We start from the raw sequence: 15,570 nt of genomic DNA, 5'->3' as shown, positions 1-15,570 counted from the left end.
ATAGTAGAATGGACTCATCCCCAGCATCAACAAATAAATATTCATGTTCTTTAGGGTGAAGTTCCTCCCAGCCATACCTGACCATTCTATCAGGTCTATCACTATGGAACTGGATCTTCTTAGTACAGCACAGCTAGTATACCTTGAACACTGGCGACCTCTTACTCCATGGACTTGAACAGAGAAGAGGTGCTGAGACAAAATAAACACCTAAAATGTTGTGGTACAAATCTCCCATGCTTTAGATTGACTTAGAGCATATCTAAAAGGAGGAAGAATTGGCAGGAGTATTATTCTACCTGGGGTAACAACCAATACGGATTTCAAAGGGGCATCAGCCTCACATCTCTCAGAACTAAACAGAAACACAAGGTTGATAAGGTCCTTGGCAACCTTGAAGTTAAGCACAGTCTTCTCTTCTCAGGCAACAAAAAGTATCACTGAATATTATCTTCTAAAAGAGGCTCAGCACTGTGCACCACAAAAAATTGGCTGCTTCAGAATCTTACGAGGCATCGTCACAACCTCCTCATTAGCTCCTAATGTTTTCCCCAAGGTTGTTATATTATATCAAATGCATCACAAAAGCATCAAACCACCCCTGACTTGGCACAAGTGACCCTTTAATCTGAGCCTCCAGTTCAAGTACTGTATTTGGATCTCTATTAATATCTATGAGCTGCTACAGCAGAACTAAAAGGTGGTTCTCGTCATACTAATATGGTTCTCTTCATACTAATAATGTGATGGCACGGGGAAAAAGTACCACAGCTTGGTACAGCTACCTGGAATTTGGCTTTGTGACAAGACTGGCTGCTTTGACAGATCTACTGATTTCCAACTGAAAGACAGACTTTTGACTTCCAATTCCTGGTATGCATTACCTTACAGGTGCAGTTCACAGACTCATCTCCAAGAAGCAAATCCAAAAGAAAGACTGTTTCCCTCGTATGGAGGCTTAAAAGATTCCTTAGGATCCTACATGGGGGTTTCTGGGTTTCCCATGAACTGCTTCTTTGTGGTACTAACATAACCACTTCAGTTCCATTCAAAAACCTACATCAGGTCTATGAAGCTCAAGACCTGAATCAGCAGATTCACAACATTTACGACTGGGGTGTGACAAGATTGGTAGCTAGGAGAGACCTAAGGACTTGCAATTTTTGGTATGTATCAGCTTATTCAAGTGTGCAGTTCAAATAAGATCTACTGTTGTGGTAGTTTTTTTATTGTTATTTTTTTTTTCAAATGGGCTTGGTTTAAGATGGGAAACTTTATTTTTCTATTTTAAGAAATAAAAATAGTAAGGTGATGTTTTGTTTTGCTTTTGCATCTATGTTTTTGTTATTGAGTTTTTTAGTTGTTTTTTTAGTTGAATGTATACAATACATATTTTTGTTTTGATTGCAGGAATGCGATAGTATAAAGGAAAAAAGAAACAACTTCTCCCTTTTTTGACAGCCTTTTTGGCAGTTTTTTTTGGTGAGACCTTGTGTGATTTTTTTATGGATGCCAGGGTGAACATTCGAATATCATAAATTCAAAGACACTTAAAATTGGTGCATGGAACTCTAGAATCAGGGAGGCAACTGGGTGTTTTTCTGTGCAGTGCAAATGTGGTAATATGGATGTTTTACATTTGAACTAAGAATCCCTTAAATGTGGTAATATGGATGTTTTACAACTGAACTAAGAATCCCTCAGATAAAGGGCAGGGTGTGAATGGACTATAGTCTAATATTGGTGCTGCTGTATTTGTGCACTGGAGAAAATAGTATGTGCCTTGATGGAAAGTGCCTTGACTATATAAACCCATGTAATTGTGGAATTTGTGATTTAAAATGGTATTCTGTTACCCTGGTAAATAAATAAGTATATGTAAATTGGTATAAGGAAGAAATTTTGAAGTAGGAGGAGGTCTTGGGAGTGTTTTTTTGTGTATTAATATATTATCATTATATTATTACTAAGTTTTCTCAATTCTTCTAATAATTCGCTTTTCCTGCACAAGAATGTTAGTCAATAATTGTCCAATGTTCATATTTCAATTTTTCTCTGCATCTTTCTCTACCAAGTGACGTAGGCATTCTTTGACGATGTTGGGATGTCCTCTTCCTTGGAGGGGGTTGTCATTGCTGTTAGCTGCTCCATTCTCTACCAAAGCACTTGGGGGGCCTGCTCCAGGGTCACTGAAGTGGTGGCAGTAGTTGTCCCACTCAGAATAAAGGTTCTTCATCTCTTCGACGAGTGTGGTCCTCTCCCATTCTTTGGAAGTTAGGTGCCATTGTAGTAAGGATCTCCTGAAGCTCCTCGTGCCCATTTGTTGCTGTGCAATGGAGAGAAGTATAGAAAGACAGCCCTGGATTGCCCCTCTCAGGTGCCTCTGTCTCTGGGGTTCTTTTAGATAGTTTACAAGAATGAAAGTTTAGTATTTTCATTTTCTTTCTAAATATACAAAGTTGTGCTGGCCAAAGGAGTATCTCCTACTTGGAGAACCTTCAAGAAAGACTTATTGGCAAACCACTCATATTGCCAAAGAGGAGTCATTAGGTCATCAACAGACCCCTTGTACCCAGGATCTTATTACTAGTCTGATAAAACATTATAGCATCCATCTTCCACAATGCTTGAACCTGGAATGCAGAGCCAAAAGTTGGAAGTTTTAAACAAAGCTGGTAAAGATCACATGCACTAATTGGGAGCCCCACTGCTGCCTCAGGGATTTGCAAATGTTTGGAGTGACCATTTTAAGGAAAGCTTAATACTTCCCACTACCATTTTTTTCATGAACAAATTTTGGGACAAAGTGTACCTCAATGGCTTATGCCCAGGAAGAAACTGTCACTGTTTAGAGATGCGGAAAGTCTGACCTTAAGCCCTTTGGAACCTTAGGTATGCCAACTTGGTCTTGTGTTGCACATGATTTCTAGTACCCAAAGGCATTCAGGATCAAATTAACTACTTGCTACTCTACAAGATAATAAATAGGTAGTTTTCCCCCCTGGGGTGTAACAGCTACTGTGTGCCTTGCATGACACGGATGACAGTAAGTGTTCTCTGAAACACAACTTCAGCCTCCACTGCACTGCTATCTGCCTTTTACTTTTCATTTGATCACTTTGCCCTCTTAACCCCTAGCTCTCCCATTACTTTTGTATAACCTTAGTCCAATTTCTCCTTTTCAGTCCAGAATATAATTCTTTGGGCTAGCCTTAGGATAATCTAAAACTGTGACTTCATGATCTCAAGCTAATTTACAATAACTAAATATTCCTGAGGAACAACTCCCTAGGAATCTACTAGGTGAGCTCCCTACCAGTTCTTCAACATGCCTGTGAAAAGTAGAATCTCCGTAGAATGACAGCATTATGGTACAACAGCTGTGATATTATGAAGATCCTGTCAGGTAAGGAGATATTTTTGAACATCATCCAAGATGACGACTACGTGATTGGTTTGGCTAGGCTGCATATGACTATGAGCAGTGCAGCAAAAGCCAAAGACTCAACAGGTAATGTTACTACTGGAAACCATCCAGATATCCCACTGCCCATTCGAGTGCTCTGGTTAGTGTGCTGCTCCTTAGAAGAGAGGTGGTGTGTGCACCAACCCATTTTCTTCCACGGCCAATACCTGCGAACATTCATACCGAAGTACAAGCTGGACCCAAGTGAGTACAGGCAAGTAACACTGTAAGCCCATTCCACAAAACTAGAATGGGAACCCTTGTCTCCCCTACTAAAATTATGAGGGGAGGCAAGGTAGAGCCTTTATCAATAACAAGGGCTGCTGACAAATAGTTTCCTGCCTCCACAGAAGAAGACAGAGTTCTTCATGATTAATACAACATGATTCAGGTCAATAACATGGGTTACAGGGATAGAGGGAAGCACCAATCCACCCTCCAGGCCAGTGCCAGCGGAGTCTGCACTGCCCTGCCATTCAGGTCGGTACCAGCAAAGTGGTGGTGGTGCCTTTTTCTCTACACTATGACACCTGCTCTGCCCAGAAAGGTGCTCAGCCCTACCTGCAGGTACTACCTCCCTCCCGAGTCATAAGTCTCCAAGCACAAAAGGCAGTGTTTGTATTCCCAAAGGAAAAAGTGCCAAATTCTTTTTTAAATAATTTGTATTTTTTTTCTAGATATATAAACCATAACCTTTCATACTGAGGTAACCCACCCCATCCAACCTGCTTTATTCTTCAGATTTTCATTCTGAATATGGGCTGATAGGAAAATGGGTTATGTCAGTTGGGTGAGGATGGACATCCAACTTCCCCAATCTCTACCTGGTTCCCACCCTTGTTTAGTCAGTACACAGCCAGTCCAGCGCTTAAATGGAAGGACACTCAGTATATGAAAGGTGTAATGTTTAGATTCCAGTATGAACAATGGGCTAATTATAAGTAAGAGATTTGCGATGAAATGAATATTTACTTGTTGCAAACTGAATCTAAGTTGAATTATATTTCTCTGATAACTGTACAAACATTATGAACTTCAAGAATATTTAATGAAAACAAAATGCTAACCACCATGTTTGAAGAATTATGTGGTCTATGTAATATCCACACACTATAGCCTGTCATCAACAACAACATGTATTTTGACCATTATAAAAATCTATGTCGTTCTGACCATTATAAAAATCTGTCATTTTGACCATTATAAAAATCTATGTGAAAATGCAGTACCTCTACACTGGTTCTTATGAGATGTAGTGCAGTTTTGTTCATCAGAACCATCACGGCAGTCATCCTCCATGTCGCATACCCAATTTGGATGTATACAGCGGCCATTTTTACATCTAACATAAAAAGTAAACAAGTCAGTTATAATACAATTACTCAAAACAAGAACAAATGGCACTACACATATATATCACTTTGAAATCATAACTATATAACTGTTTCAGTGTAACTGCCTCTGACAACTGAAATGTTGTTAATTAGTAAAATTGCATATAAAAAATATGCTATCAAAACTTCATAAAATAGAAATAAGAAACTTATTCTTGGGGCCCTCAACTGTCAAATAGACCATTAAAAATAATTACATGATACCCAAATTCTAGTGTACACTGGCAAGAAAAGTGAGGATACAGTTTTCATTAGATTTCGTTCATCGAATTCTAATTTTTTCTTACAGAAAACACATAATCTCGGTAAATTTACTCTAGAATATGAAAATACAATGCAAATTATATCATATATATTAAATCTGCAAAACAAAACGTTCAGATACTTAAAACCACCATGGATGTCCAAGTAATCAGAATTTCTCAGATGGCTTCGTTCATAGAGATCTAAAAGATAGTATGTGGATATCTCAGTGTAGTACTGTTTATCAGAACGGCAGTATTTACTCGTTTTCCGTTATGAACAGGCTTATTATTGCATCATCATACGAGGTAATGATAATTTATTTAATTTTTACACATTCATATTTATATTTCACAGTGTTAAAGGTCAGCTGGAATTAATGGCAGTAAATGATGTGACACCTAGGGTAGGTTGACCAAATCTATTTAAATCCCCACGAGCGTTCTCTATGATGTGGGAAGTAACTGGATGTTTCTTGGCGATGTCTCTCTCTCTCTCTCTCTCTCTCTCTCTCTCTCTCTCTCTCTCTCTCTCTCTCTCTCTCTCTCTCTCTCTCTCTCTCTCTCCATAACATTGCATTCGTTCCTTTATTGTTTCCCCATGTTTTTCGTTGGACATTGCTCAAATTTAACTCTTGATTTCATTATGGAAGATCGCGTTTCCGATTACGTAAGCATTCCGTTCATTGTGGTGTCATAAATTCATTTGTGTAAGGTTAGTTGGTAGGTTATGTCGAAAAATGTTTATTTTGCTCAGAACTGTCGCTGCAAATTACAACTTGAACGAATACTGTAAAGCTTACTACTGCACTTAAGTATCAATGATTTCAGAACCGTAGAATATGATTGAAAGTTATAGGAGGTCAAGCAAAAAGCAAACACATTAAGACTGAAGCTCTTCCCCCTTCTAAAGTTGCCAGATGTCGCATTAATTAGCAACATATGTCCGAAGATTAAAAAAACTGTATCCTCACTTTCCTTGCCGAGTGTACATGAAGAAAAATGTTAACTTGAAGGAAAAAAATTTTGTTTAAAGTCCTGCTTTACATCCCTTATTTTACTGTTCCTCAGACCTCAGAATATTTCTCTGCTAGCAATAACATTCACACGAAAAGAGCAAATTTCTATGGCCATCAGCCACCAATGAGGTTACCTTTTACAGCATGCTTGGCATGGTACACTGCAGATGGCACTAATGGTTCTTTGCAGCATACTTTTACCCACAGTTGTATGGCTTTCTGCCTTGCATTTTGCATCCAATTCCATCAGTACCTAACCTCTATATTTTACATATTAGTCCCACATCATAGGTGATACCGAACTCCAAATGTATGAGAATTATTTTCAAGCTGATCCCTACTGAATAGCAACAATGAGGAAAATTAAGTTACCAGTTTTATTCAGTATAAATAATTTGTTCACTGTTAAATCTGACCAAGAATACCCCATTTACTTATCAAACATTTAGTGCAACAGTACAGTAAGTGCACTGTATTTCCACAATTTTAGAAAAATCCAAATGAATAATTCAAGGTTCACCTGTAAGTGTTAGCAGGGCATTCAGTGGGATGGCAGTCCTCTTCATCTGAATTGTCACCACAGTCATTATCATAGTCACACCTCCAACCTGGTGCAATGCAGTGTCCATTAGCACACTGCCAAGCAGGAGCCTCACAAGGCTTTCTACCACATTCCTTCTCAGTCTGAAAGATTGTAAAATCTATTTGACAAACTGACACTTTTTCGGTCAACTCTAAATGTCACTTAACACCTAAATGCAACTCCACTTCATACTTACAAAAGCCTAAAACAGGAAAACTAATGTTTCAAGGCGTAATAATCATATATCAGATACAGTAATAGCCCGAACTTGCGCAATTCGAGTTGCACGAATTCACAGACACACAAACTTTTCATTGGAACCTAACTAATTGTCGTACACGAGTTTTTCAAAGACGTGAACATTTGCGAATACTGAGAAACCCTACAAAAGCGTTTGTTTAATCTTTTAGTAATTTATAAGTTTTCAAGCTTTTATGTGTAAATTAAACAACATTAAATAATAAAATTAATTTCTCTCTCTCTCTCTCTTTTACTGAGATGAGAGAATTTTTATGGCACGTGTGTATGTTTATTTGTTTTGTATGATAAATAAATTTTTTACTTACTAGTAAATACTAATTTTCAAATATTAATAAGATTAAGAAGATTAAATATAATAATAATAATAATAATGATAATAATATAACTGTAATTACAAAATTAATACTATTTTAATAAACAAATTTCTTCCCCTCATCTTTTGTAAGAAGCTCGAAGGCACAAGCTGTAAGACATGTCGATCTGACATGACAAGGGGGAGTGTTGCTGATTAGCAGGTCAAAGCGCAACCTGCGTACTACTGTTTCTCTGTATATCTTCAACTGTAGAGTAGATGATTTTAAATTGATCTAATTTTACCTGTACCGTCTACAAACTGTAAATGCACCGGTCTAAAAAACAGATACATAGAGCATTTCAGAACAAAGAAAAAGAGACATAAAGAAGTTTTTAAAAACGAGTTTGAGAAGACTTCTAAAAATAAGCTGGTGGAATGGGGAGCAAGAGAAATAGTATACTGTACTAATCTTCACTCTCTCCTATATTTCTACATCAACCATTTATTTCTTTTTTTAAGGGTGATGTATTAAGCCAACTTTTAAATGGATTTACAGTAACTTTAATTTCATTTAAAAGTTAGTTTAATACTGAATTTTCATCTTTTGATATCTTATCTAAGAATAACCTCTCTCTCTCTCATGTTATTCTCTCTGCCTCCATAATTATTCATAAATAACTCTACAACTTATTATTTCTCTGTATGTCTTTACCTGTACAATTGATAGTTTAAATTGATCTACTTTTACCTGTACCGTCTATGAAGTGTAAATGCACTAGTGTGGCAAATACTGTACGTTCCAAAACATAGACATAATAACTAAGAGTTGTATTAGTCCAAATAACAAACACCATTTGTTCATGAAAAGCATTTCAGAACAAAGAGAAAGGACGTAGAATACAGAGGTTATTAAAAAGAGGTTGATAAGGCTTCTAAAAATAGATCAGTCCGAAGGGGAGAGAGACAGAAATTTTCTTCCAACTTTCTATTCTTATATCAATCATTTATTTCTTTTTTTCAGGGTAACGAATTAAGCTAACTTTTACATGAATTTACAGTAACTTTAATTTCATTTAAAAGTTAGCTTAATAATTTGGGAGCATGATTAGGGTCATATTTAGTGTTTAAACTTTAGAAATAAGCATTTATCAGCATTTTTAGAGACCGTGCCTAACTTACATGAAAATTTACCTTGAGCGAGGGGTTCTGAAACCTAACCTCAGCACAAGTTCGGGTATGACTGTATTACCTTTATTTATTAGTAAAACCAAAAACCAACCTAATGTTTTTTAGTTATTCCAAGTCTATCTTCATACAAGAAAATTACAGTACAGAGAAACTTTAGCTTATGCATAAAATAAGGATCAATGGCTACAAAAAACGACTACTTAGTAACAATCTGTCACTCACTTCATCAGAGTTGTCTCCACAGTCATTATCGATGTCACATACCCACTGCCTGGGAATACATCGACCATTACCACACTTGAAGAAATTTGTGGCACATGTGCTACCTTCAGACAAACATGTTCCATCGTCTTGAATCTTTGATCCATCAGGGCAAACACAGTGTTCATTGGTGCCATTTTTAATAGCCTGGAAAAAATTTCCATATGTTACAGATGCATGTATTTTTACATCCAACAATGACAATAAGTATGACTGCTGACTCAAACATTTTAATCTCAAAAGTGAAACTTTTTCAGCCCAATTAGTTTCAAGTAAAAAATATGTACATCAAAATATACACAAAAAATACTTCCCATACATAATCCCAGGTCTTCTCTTATGACTTTCAATTTTATTAGAGATTTTTAATAATCACATACCCAAGAGCACCTTTACTTATTTCCTGTCTACGAGGTACGAATGCCCTTCAGTCTAAAGTACATATGGTGTCATGAGACACAGTGTTATTGTGAATTTTGGCCATGCATGATAAAATAAAAATTTCACATCACCATGAGTAACCATGTGCCTGCCTAGATACAAAATGGAGACAGATGAACAGAGTTAGGAGTATTTTATATACTGTATACTTAACAAGATTATACAGTACAATACTGCAATCTTTGCATGTTAAGTAATTTCCAATAATGAGCTGAATTTCATTATTACAGTTGTTGGGAAATTTATATAATTAGCTCAAAGCTCCATATAAAATATTTCAAATTAAGGACTGCACCTTAAAGTTTTGAAATATGCCTATCACCACAACCTTTATTTCCCGACACTTAAAAAAAATAAATGCACTTCTTAAATAGTCTTTGCTAATCCAATTCTCATATTATCAGTTGGTACACTGTTCCATAACTTTCTTATAATTTGAGAATTGGATCAGCATAGACTGTATTTAAGAAATCTCACCACTTAACACCGAACATGGACCAACTGACAGGGTAGTTGAAACAGAATATTAAACAGAAGTCTAGTTCTGACTAGGTTGGCCAAAACAATTTTCTGTTTAACAATTTTAGAACCAGCTTGTTCATTTATTAACTGAATAGACAACTTATCCTGATAAGATCCACCATTATGAAAAGGATTTCATAGTTACACAATGTGAGGCATGTCTAAAACAACATAGACTATTAAGCACAGAGCTGATAATGAAGGCGAAAGATGAAAAGACAAACATTCCAGGGAATAAAAACATGGAAACTGAAATATGAAGTAAGGTCAAGTCTATGAAGAGTAGTGTGTTCAAAACAGAATTAAATGATGTTCCAAGGAAGGAAAACTCTGGCAAGAGGAGTTAAATAATATTGAAAAAAATATTGAAAAACTGAAAAGTGTAACATTTGGGAGGAGAGATAAACAAATACATGTTGTAAGGTGACATCAGAAAAGGTCAGGGGAAAGTACAGTTGAACCTCTTAAAACCGGCAAAAGCGCAAGCATAAATCTTTATCTATGCTAGAAAATGTTTCTCCAATTAGCGAATCTTTAGTGTCCATTTTCCTCAACAGATGGCGGTGTGCCTTTTTTTTTACGGCAACGTTCAAATGCAGAGATCGCCAAAATTCATTCTTTATTTTTGTCATTTCATTACCCTCTACAACCAAAATAAATGATGAAGAAACTAATAGCGATAATTATAAAGATAGTAAATTTAGGAGATGAAAGTCACTGATAATATTCTGCAGATTCTGAGAAAAGTGAAGTACTGTAGTTGACTTACAGTTAGGCTAATGGAACGTAGGCTAAATGTGTTAAATAAAGTACCGTATTTTAAAGAAAATTATACAGTACTAAGTTATAAAATGATTTTTAATGATAAAGTGAAAATATATGAGTAATAAAATGATAAAAAGCGGTGTCAGAACTTAGCCAAGTAGTAGACAAAGTCGGCAACTAAGCTATTTTGTATGTGGAATTGGCTTGCAAGACTGTCTTTACATAGGGGCTTCATTTTTTAGGGATGTTTTCTATATTTCGGGATTTTCTGTGGTTCGGCAGTGGGCTGGTCCCAAGGTTCCCTGATTTAAGAGGTTGGACTGTACTACCATGGTTAAATAAGTTAACCAAAACTACTAACAGTAACCTGTACTCTCCTAGAGCTGGTTTTGGAGCAGAGGAAAGTGATGTTCAATATACTGAGTGGGGAGCCCATTGTTGCTTCAGGAAAAACTGAAGAGGTCTCATTCTTAGCCTTGCCCCTGGTACAAGTTTCTCCAACGAAGACATGTGTCCTAACAGGGACAAACGCTTCTTCGCAGGAACAGGCCTGAAGCTTCGAAATTCCTTGAGAGTTGACAGCAAAAAATCTACAAGTTTCATTGTAGGAAAACCTTAATATTCACAGTGTTGATCTCCATCCCAAGATAAGTAATCTCCTGTGAAGGAGACAGGGTCAACTTTGAGAAATTCATGACTATCCCCAACAACTGAGACTAAAACTCCTTTCTCTTGCCCTCAGAATGCCCTCAAATGTGGGAGACAGAATCAGCCAATCACCCAGGTACAGGATCATCTTTATGCCCAACAAATGGGTCCACCTTCCTAAAGGAGCCACAACCCTTGCAAAATCTTGTAGAGCCAGGCTTAGGCCAAAACACATCACCTTGAATTGAAAAACTTTATTCCCAAAAACAAATCTCGGGTACTTTCTGCACTCCATCTTGATGGGAATGTGAAAATATGTATCCTGCATCTCTATCGATACCATCCAATTCATTCTCCGAATGGACACTAGTATTTAGCTCACTGACTCCATGGAGAACTTCATCAGCATTACAAAGGCATTTAATCTGGAAACATCCAGAACAGGTCTCCATCCCCCTGTGGTTTTGGGGACTAGAAAAAGGCGATTGTAGAAGCCGGGGGCCTGGGTCTACAACTTATTCTATTGCCTCTTTCTCTACATGCTTCAAGATTTCCAACTGAAAGATTTTCTGCTTCTCCTGACTGCCGAGATACAAAGAGAAACTCGAGAATCTGACAGTGGAAGAGGGCTTACAAATGTATTTGAGTAACCCTCCTTTAGCACCTCCACAACCAAGGGATCCGTGCCAAGATCTTTCCATACTTCCCAAAATGGGAAGGCCTTCCTCCTACTGGCAACTGAGGGCTAGAAACTTCATTTCAATGACTTAACAGGTCCCTTAAATGACTTACCAGATCCCCTGGAGGGTCCTCGAAATGTCTAACTGAATTCCGTTCGACAAGAGAAACTCCTGTTGAAGTAGAGGGCTTAGAGGAGGAGGAGGAGGAGGAGGAGAAGAGGAGGAGGAGGAAGCTTGGGCATCTGAGCATTACCTATCAAGGACCGTGTTTCCATCTTCCCTACTCCCGGTGTGATGGATGATAAAGCTTCAGAACTCAAGATTTTATCCGAGGTTGAAAAAGGACAGCAGCCTTCTGTGAATCTGTCACAGACTTGGCAAGATAAGAACACAACTGTTCCCGTTTCTTAAGAACCAACCTGGCAGAAGAGTGAGCACTCTCGCCAACCGCGTCCTTTACTGCTCCATCTAAACAACCAATAAAATCCAAAACTTCCTTGCCTGGAGCAGAGTCCTAAGGGACCAAGGAAGAAAGTTGACGGACATAACCATCAATCGCTCCCACAGACATATCCATATCCGAGATGATCTCCAAGATTCTAAACATAGCTTTAATAAGTGAATTCAATTCTGCTTAACCCCTTAATGGACCTATTTTTGAACATAATGTGTCAAAAAATATTCCAATTCTTTTATTTAATTGAAAATATAAGTTGTTTAGACACTGTACTTCTTAATTTCAACATAAAATTATGTTTATTTTATGCAAAATAGTGTTTTTTAGAAAATTTGAGACCTTTTTATGGTCATTAACGAGTCATCTTGTACAAATTATCCTTATTTTGGTCTATCACAAGATATCTCATATGCTTAGTTTTAGTAATTTTGAAAACAGGCATTTCAAGATCAGTAAATGATTCTTCAGTATCACTGTTGTCATGGTAACTTGCCATAACTGGGTTAAAATAATAAATAAATAAAGTCATGAGACTAACAGATTACATGACATCAACATAATAAATCAATAATATATCATATAAACAGTCTAAAATGACAAATAAAACAACCAAACTTGCCTAAAAACAGTCAAAAAGAAAAAACAAAACAAACAGATTCTCAAAGTCACCACTGAAGAGCTGGTAATAATGCATACTTGGCGTAAAAAATAAAAAAATTATACTGGGACCTATCACATAATGGTCAAGAGACTAACAAAAGACACGACATCAACGTTATACATCAATAATATAACATATAGAGTGTCTAAGATGTCATATAAAACAACCAAACTTACCTAAAAACAGGCGAAAAGAAGCAACCAAACAAACAAACAAAGAGCGAAGCCTTGTGCTCTGACCAAGGACGTGTTGCACTGCGGCGAAAGGCGCAGGAGAAGTGCATAGACATGAAGAAACATTACTAATAAGATGTCCCGATGCCATCAAGCTTAAAAGCAGAGAAGACAACGGCCAACTTCTCTTTACTCTAAGTCTCAGGCCGACCAGAGGAAGGGGACAATGGGCACAGATCCGCACCGTTTCCTGCTATGTCCCAGTTCCTTGTTGCTCCAGGTAGTGAGGTAACAAGACAGGACATATCAAAGACACGACTATCCAGGAGCAGGTGCACTGACCCTTCCTCTAACGCAAGGGAATTACCCAAAACCAACAGAGGGCAAAGCCGATAAAATATTCCATGAAACTTCAGCTAACTTATTTATCAAGCCCTTTAAATCCTTATTATCTGACTCAATTCTATCAAATCTTACGTCCTGAATTAATTGGGAAACTCTAGTAAGAGTAACAGAATGAAGAGTAGAAGAGATACAAAAAATGTTACTAGAAGGGAAAGGAGACAAATCATGCACTCCCTTAACACTAGCCTTAGGAGACTTAACCTCTTGCTTCTTTAGCTGACTTTTCTAACGATCAGCCTCTCTTCATTTATGATGTTTTACCAATTTTACCATGAATTCATCTGACCAACATTCACATACTTGACAACAGTCATTCACATTACACTCTTTTCCTTGACATTTCACACATATGTCATGAGGATCAGTGGAGCTAGAATAAAGCCTAATATGGCAACCTCTTACCTTACAGATCCTTATTTTATCATTACCATCCACATCCAAGAGAAAACTCAAGTAGATTTACAAACCAAGTTGTCAACAGAAAACTGAGCACAGATAACTCTCTAACAATCTTCTATCGAACTGGCCAACAGAAGTAGACTGACTGGCTACGGGAGTTTTTACCTATCATTCCCCTGGTGTGGGTAGGGGAAGTAGCTGGATAGAAATAGTTATTCACAGAAAACCAAGTGTTCTCATTTTTTGTTTCAACCTGTCGAACTATCACTGGCATAGAAGTAAAAGCTATATAATAGAGAGGTAAGGTTCATTTCAAAAATACAAATTACTTCCAAAATTTGTCATTTGTTTCTACACGAATACAAACCATCGGTCTTTACAAAGGAAGACCTACTGATACGTGGGAGGATCTGAGTATGCTTCATAACCGACTGGAGGTTTGCCTCACCTGGGACTTTTCCTGCTCGTGCAATGTCGAGCAAAGGAAGTAGTCCGATGCCTCTGATCAGGAAACAATTATGTGCTCGACTGTAAGACTTCCAGCCTTTTGAAGTAATGTGTCTGAAATCAACATTATTTCAAAAGAGGCTTGGAAAACACTATGTCAGAGACAATAAGGCTAAAAATAAGTGATGGGTTAGTTTTATTCCCAATCTCTCTCTCCCCTTGCTAGAGAGAGGGCAGTACTTGCTTTCATTAGATCATATCAGTGGAAAAAATAGAAAGGCTGATCACTCGTACCTGCATCTGTGCCCGTCCAGCACATGACAGCTTGGATATCTATCCTCTGCCCACCAGGAGAAGAGGGGTACAAGAGAGGGAAAGGAGGGGGGGGCCAGTTACACACACTCGTTCTCACTTCTGCAACCGTATATCTTACACAAGATGCTACCTGTCCTGCTATGGGAACTAGATGAGGTACACTACTTGCTGAGCAGCCACCACAGGACCCAAGGAAAAGGTGTCCAAGGACCTATGGGCAATGTCCCTCAAGCAAAAGGCGAATGTCGTCTGGCGCAACCACATGCCTGCTCTCAGCACTTGATGAATCAACTGGTTCTTCTGGAATGCGAGGGACGGAGCAATGGCCAACTTTGTGGGCTCTGGGCCGGAACGTACTTGAATCCTCTTCGTTTGACGTTGAGTATGCCCGTTTGATAGTCTCACAAAGCCAGAAAGAGACTGTGCTCTTGAACACCTCTTTCTTGGTCTCGCCAGTGCTAACGAAAAGTTGTCGACACCCAAACCCAGACCAGAGCTGTCAAGTCCTCTTACAATCTACCTGGACAAAGTAGAATCTCACCCAGTTCATTACCTACAAAGTCTTCTAGGGAGGGGATCGAAAAGGACTTGAATGTAATGTCAGGGACCAATGGATTCTGAGTCTTTGCTATGAATTCTGGGACAAATTCGAGCGAAATCGATCCCCATCTCCTTGAGTCTTTAACATTACAAGAAAGACCATGGAGTTTGCCTACTCTCTTCGTCGATGCCAAGGAAAACAGAAATACAGTCTTGAGGGTCAGATCCCTGTCTGACAACTCTTGTAAGGGCTCATAAGGTGCACGAGTCAGGCTTCGAAAGATGAGGATCACACCCACTCAGGGGCCTGAGTTCCCTGGGAGGGTAAGACTTTTGAAGCTTCTCATAAGCATGGAAATCTGCCATGCAAAGAGAGATCTATATCCTTCAGACGTACGACTAGGCCCA

At 38.0% G+C, this 15,570-nt stretch overlaps 2 protein-coding genes across 2 annotated transcripts in view; both read right to left on the bottom strand.

The window, feature by feature from the left end:
- The window catches only part of LOC136826787 (sortilin-related receptor-like), a 330,233-nt gene that overhangs the window by 196,513 nt on the left and 118,150 nt on the right, over positions 1–15,570 (bottom strand). The window lies entirely within an intron of this gene.
- The window catches only part of LOC136826786 (sortilin-related receptor-like), a 67,189-nt gene that overhangs the window by 22,979 nt on the left and 28,640 nt on the right, over positions 1–15,570 (bottom strand). Inside the window, exons 5-7 of the mRNA XM_067084221.1 lie at positions 8,671–8,856; positions 6,642–6,805; positions 4,696–4,808 (exon numbers count right to left, since the gene is read on the bottom strand). Of these exons, the coding sequence (XP_066940322.1) occupies positions 4,696–4,808; positions 6,642–6,805; positions 8,671–8,856 (463 nt within the window). The remainder of the gene's footprint in view (positions 1–4,695; positions 4,809–6,641; positions 6,806–8,670; positions 8,857–15,570) is intronic.

The sequence above is a fragment of the Macrobrachium rosenbergii genome, chromosome 41, assembly GCF_040412425.1.
Source record: "Macrobrachium rosenbergii isolate ZJJX-2024 chromosome 41, ASM4041242v1, whole genome shotgun sequence".
Taxonomy (NCBI): Eukaryota; Metazoa; Arthropoda; class Malacostraca; order Decapoda; family Palaemonidae; genus Macrobrachium; species Macrobrachium rosenbergii.
This window is presented reverse-complemented; position numbering and strand designations above follow the sequence as displayed.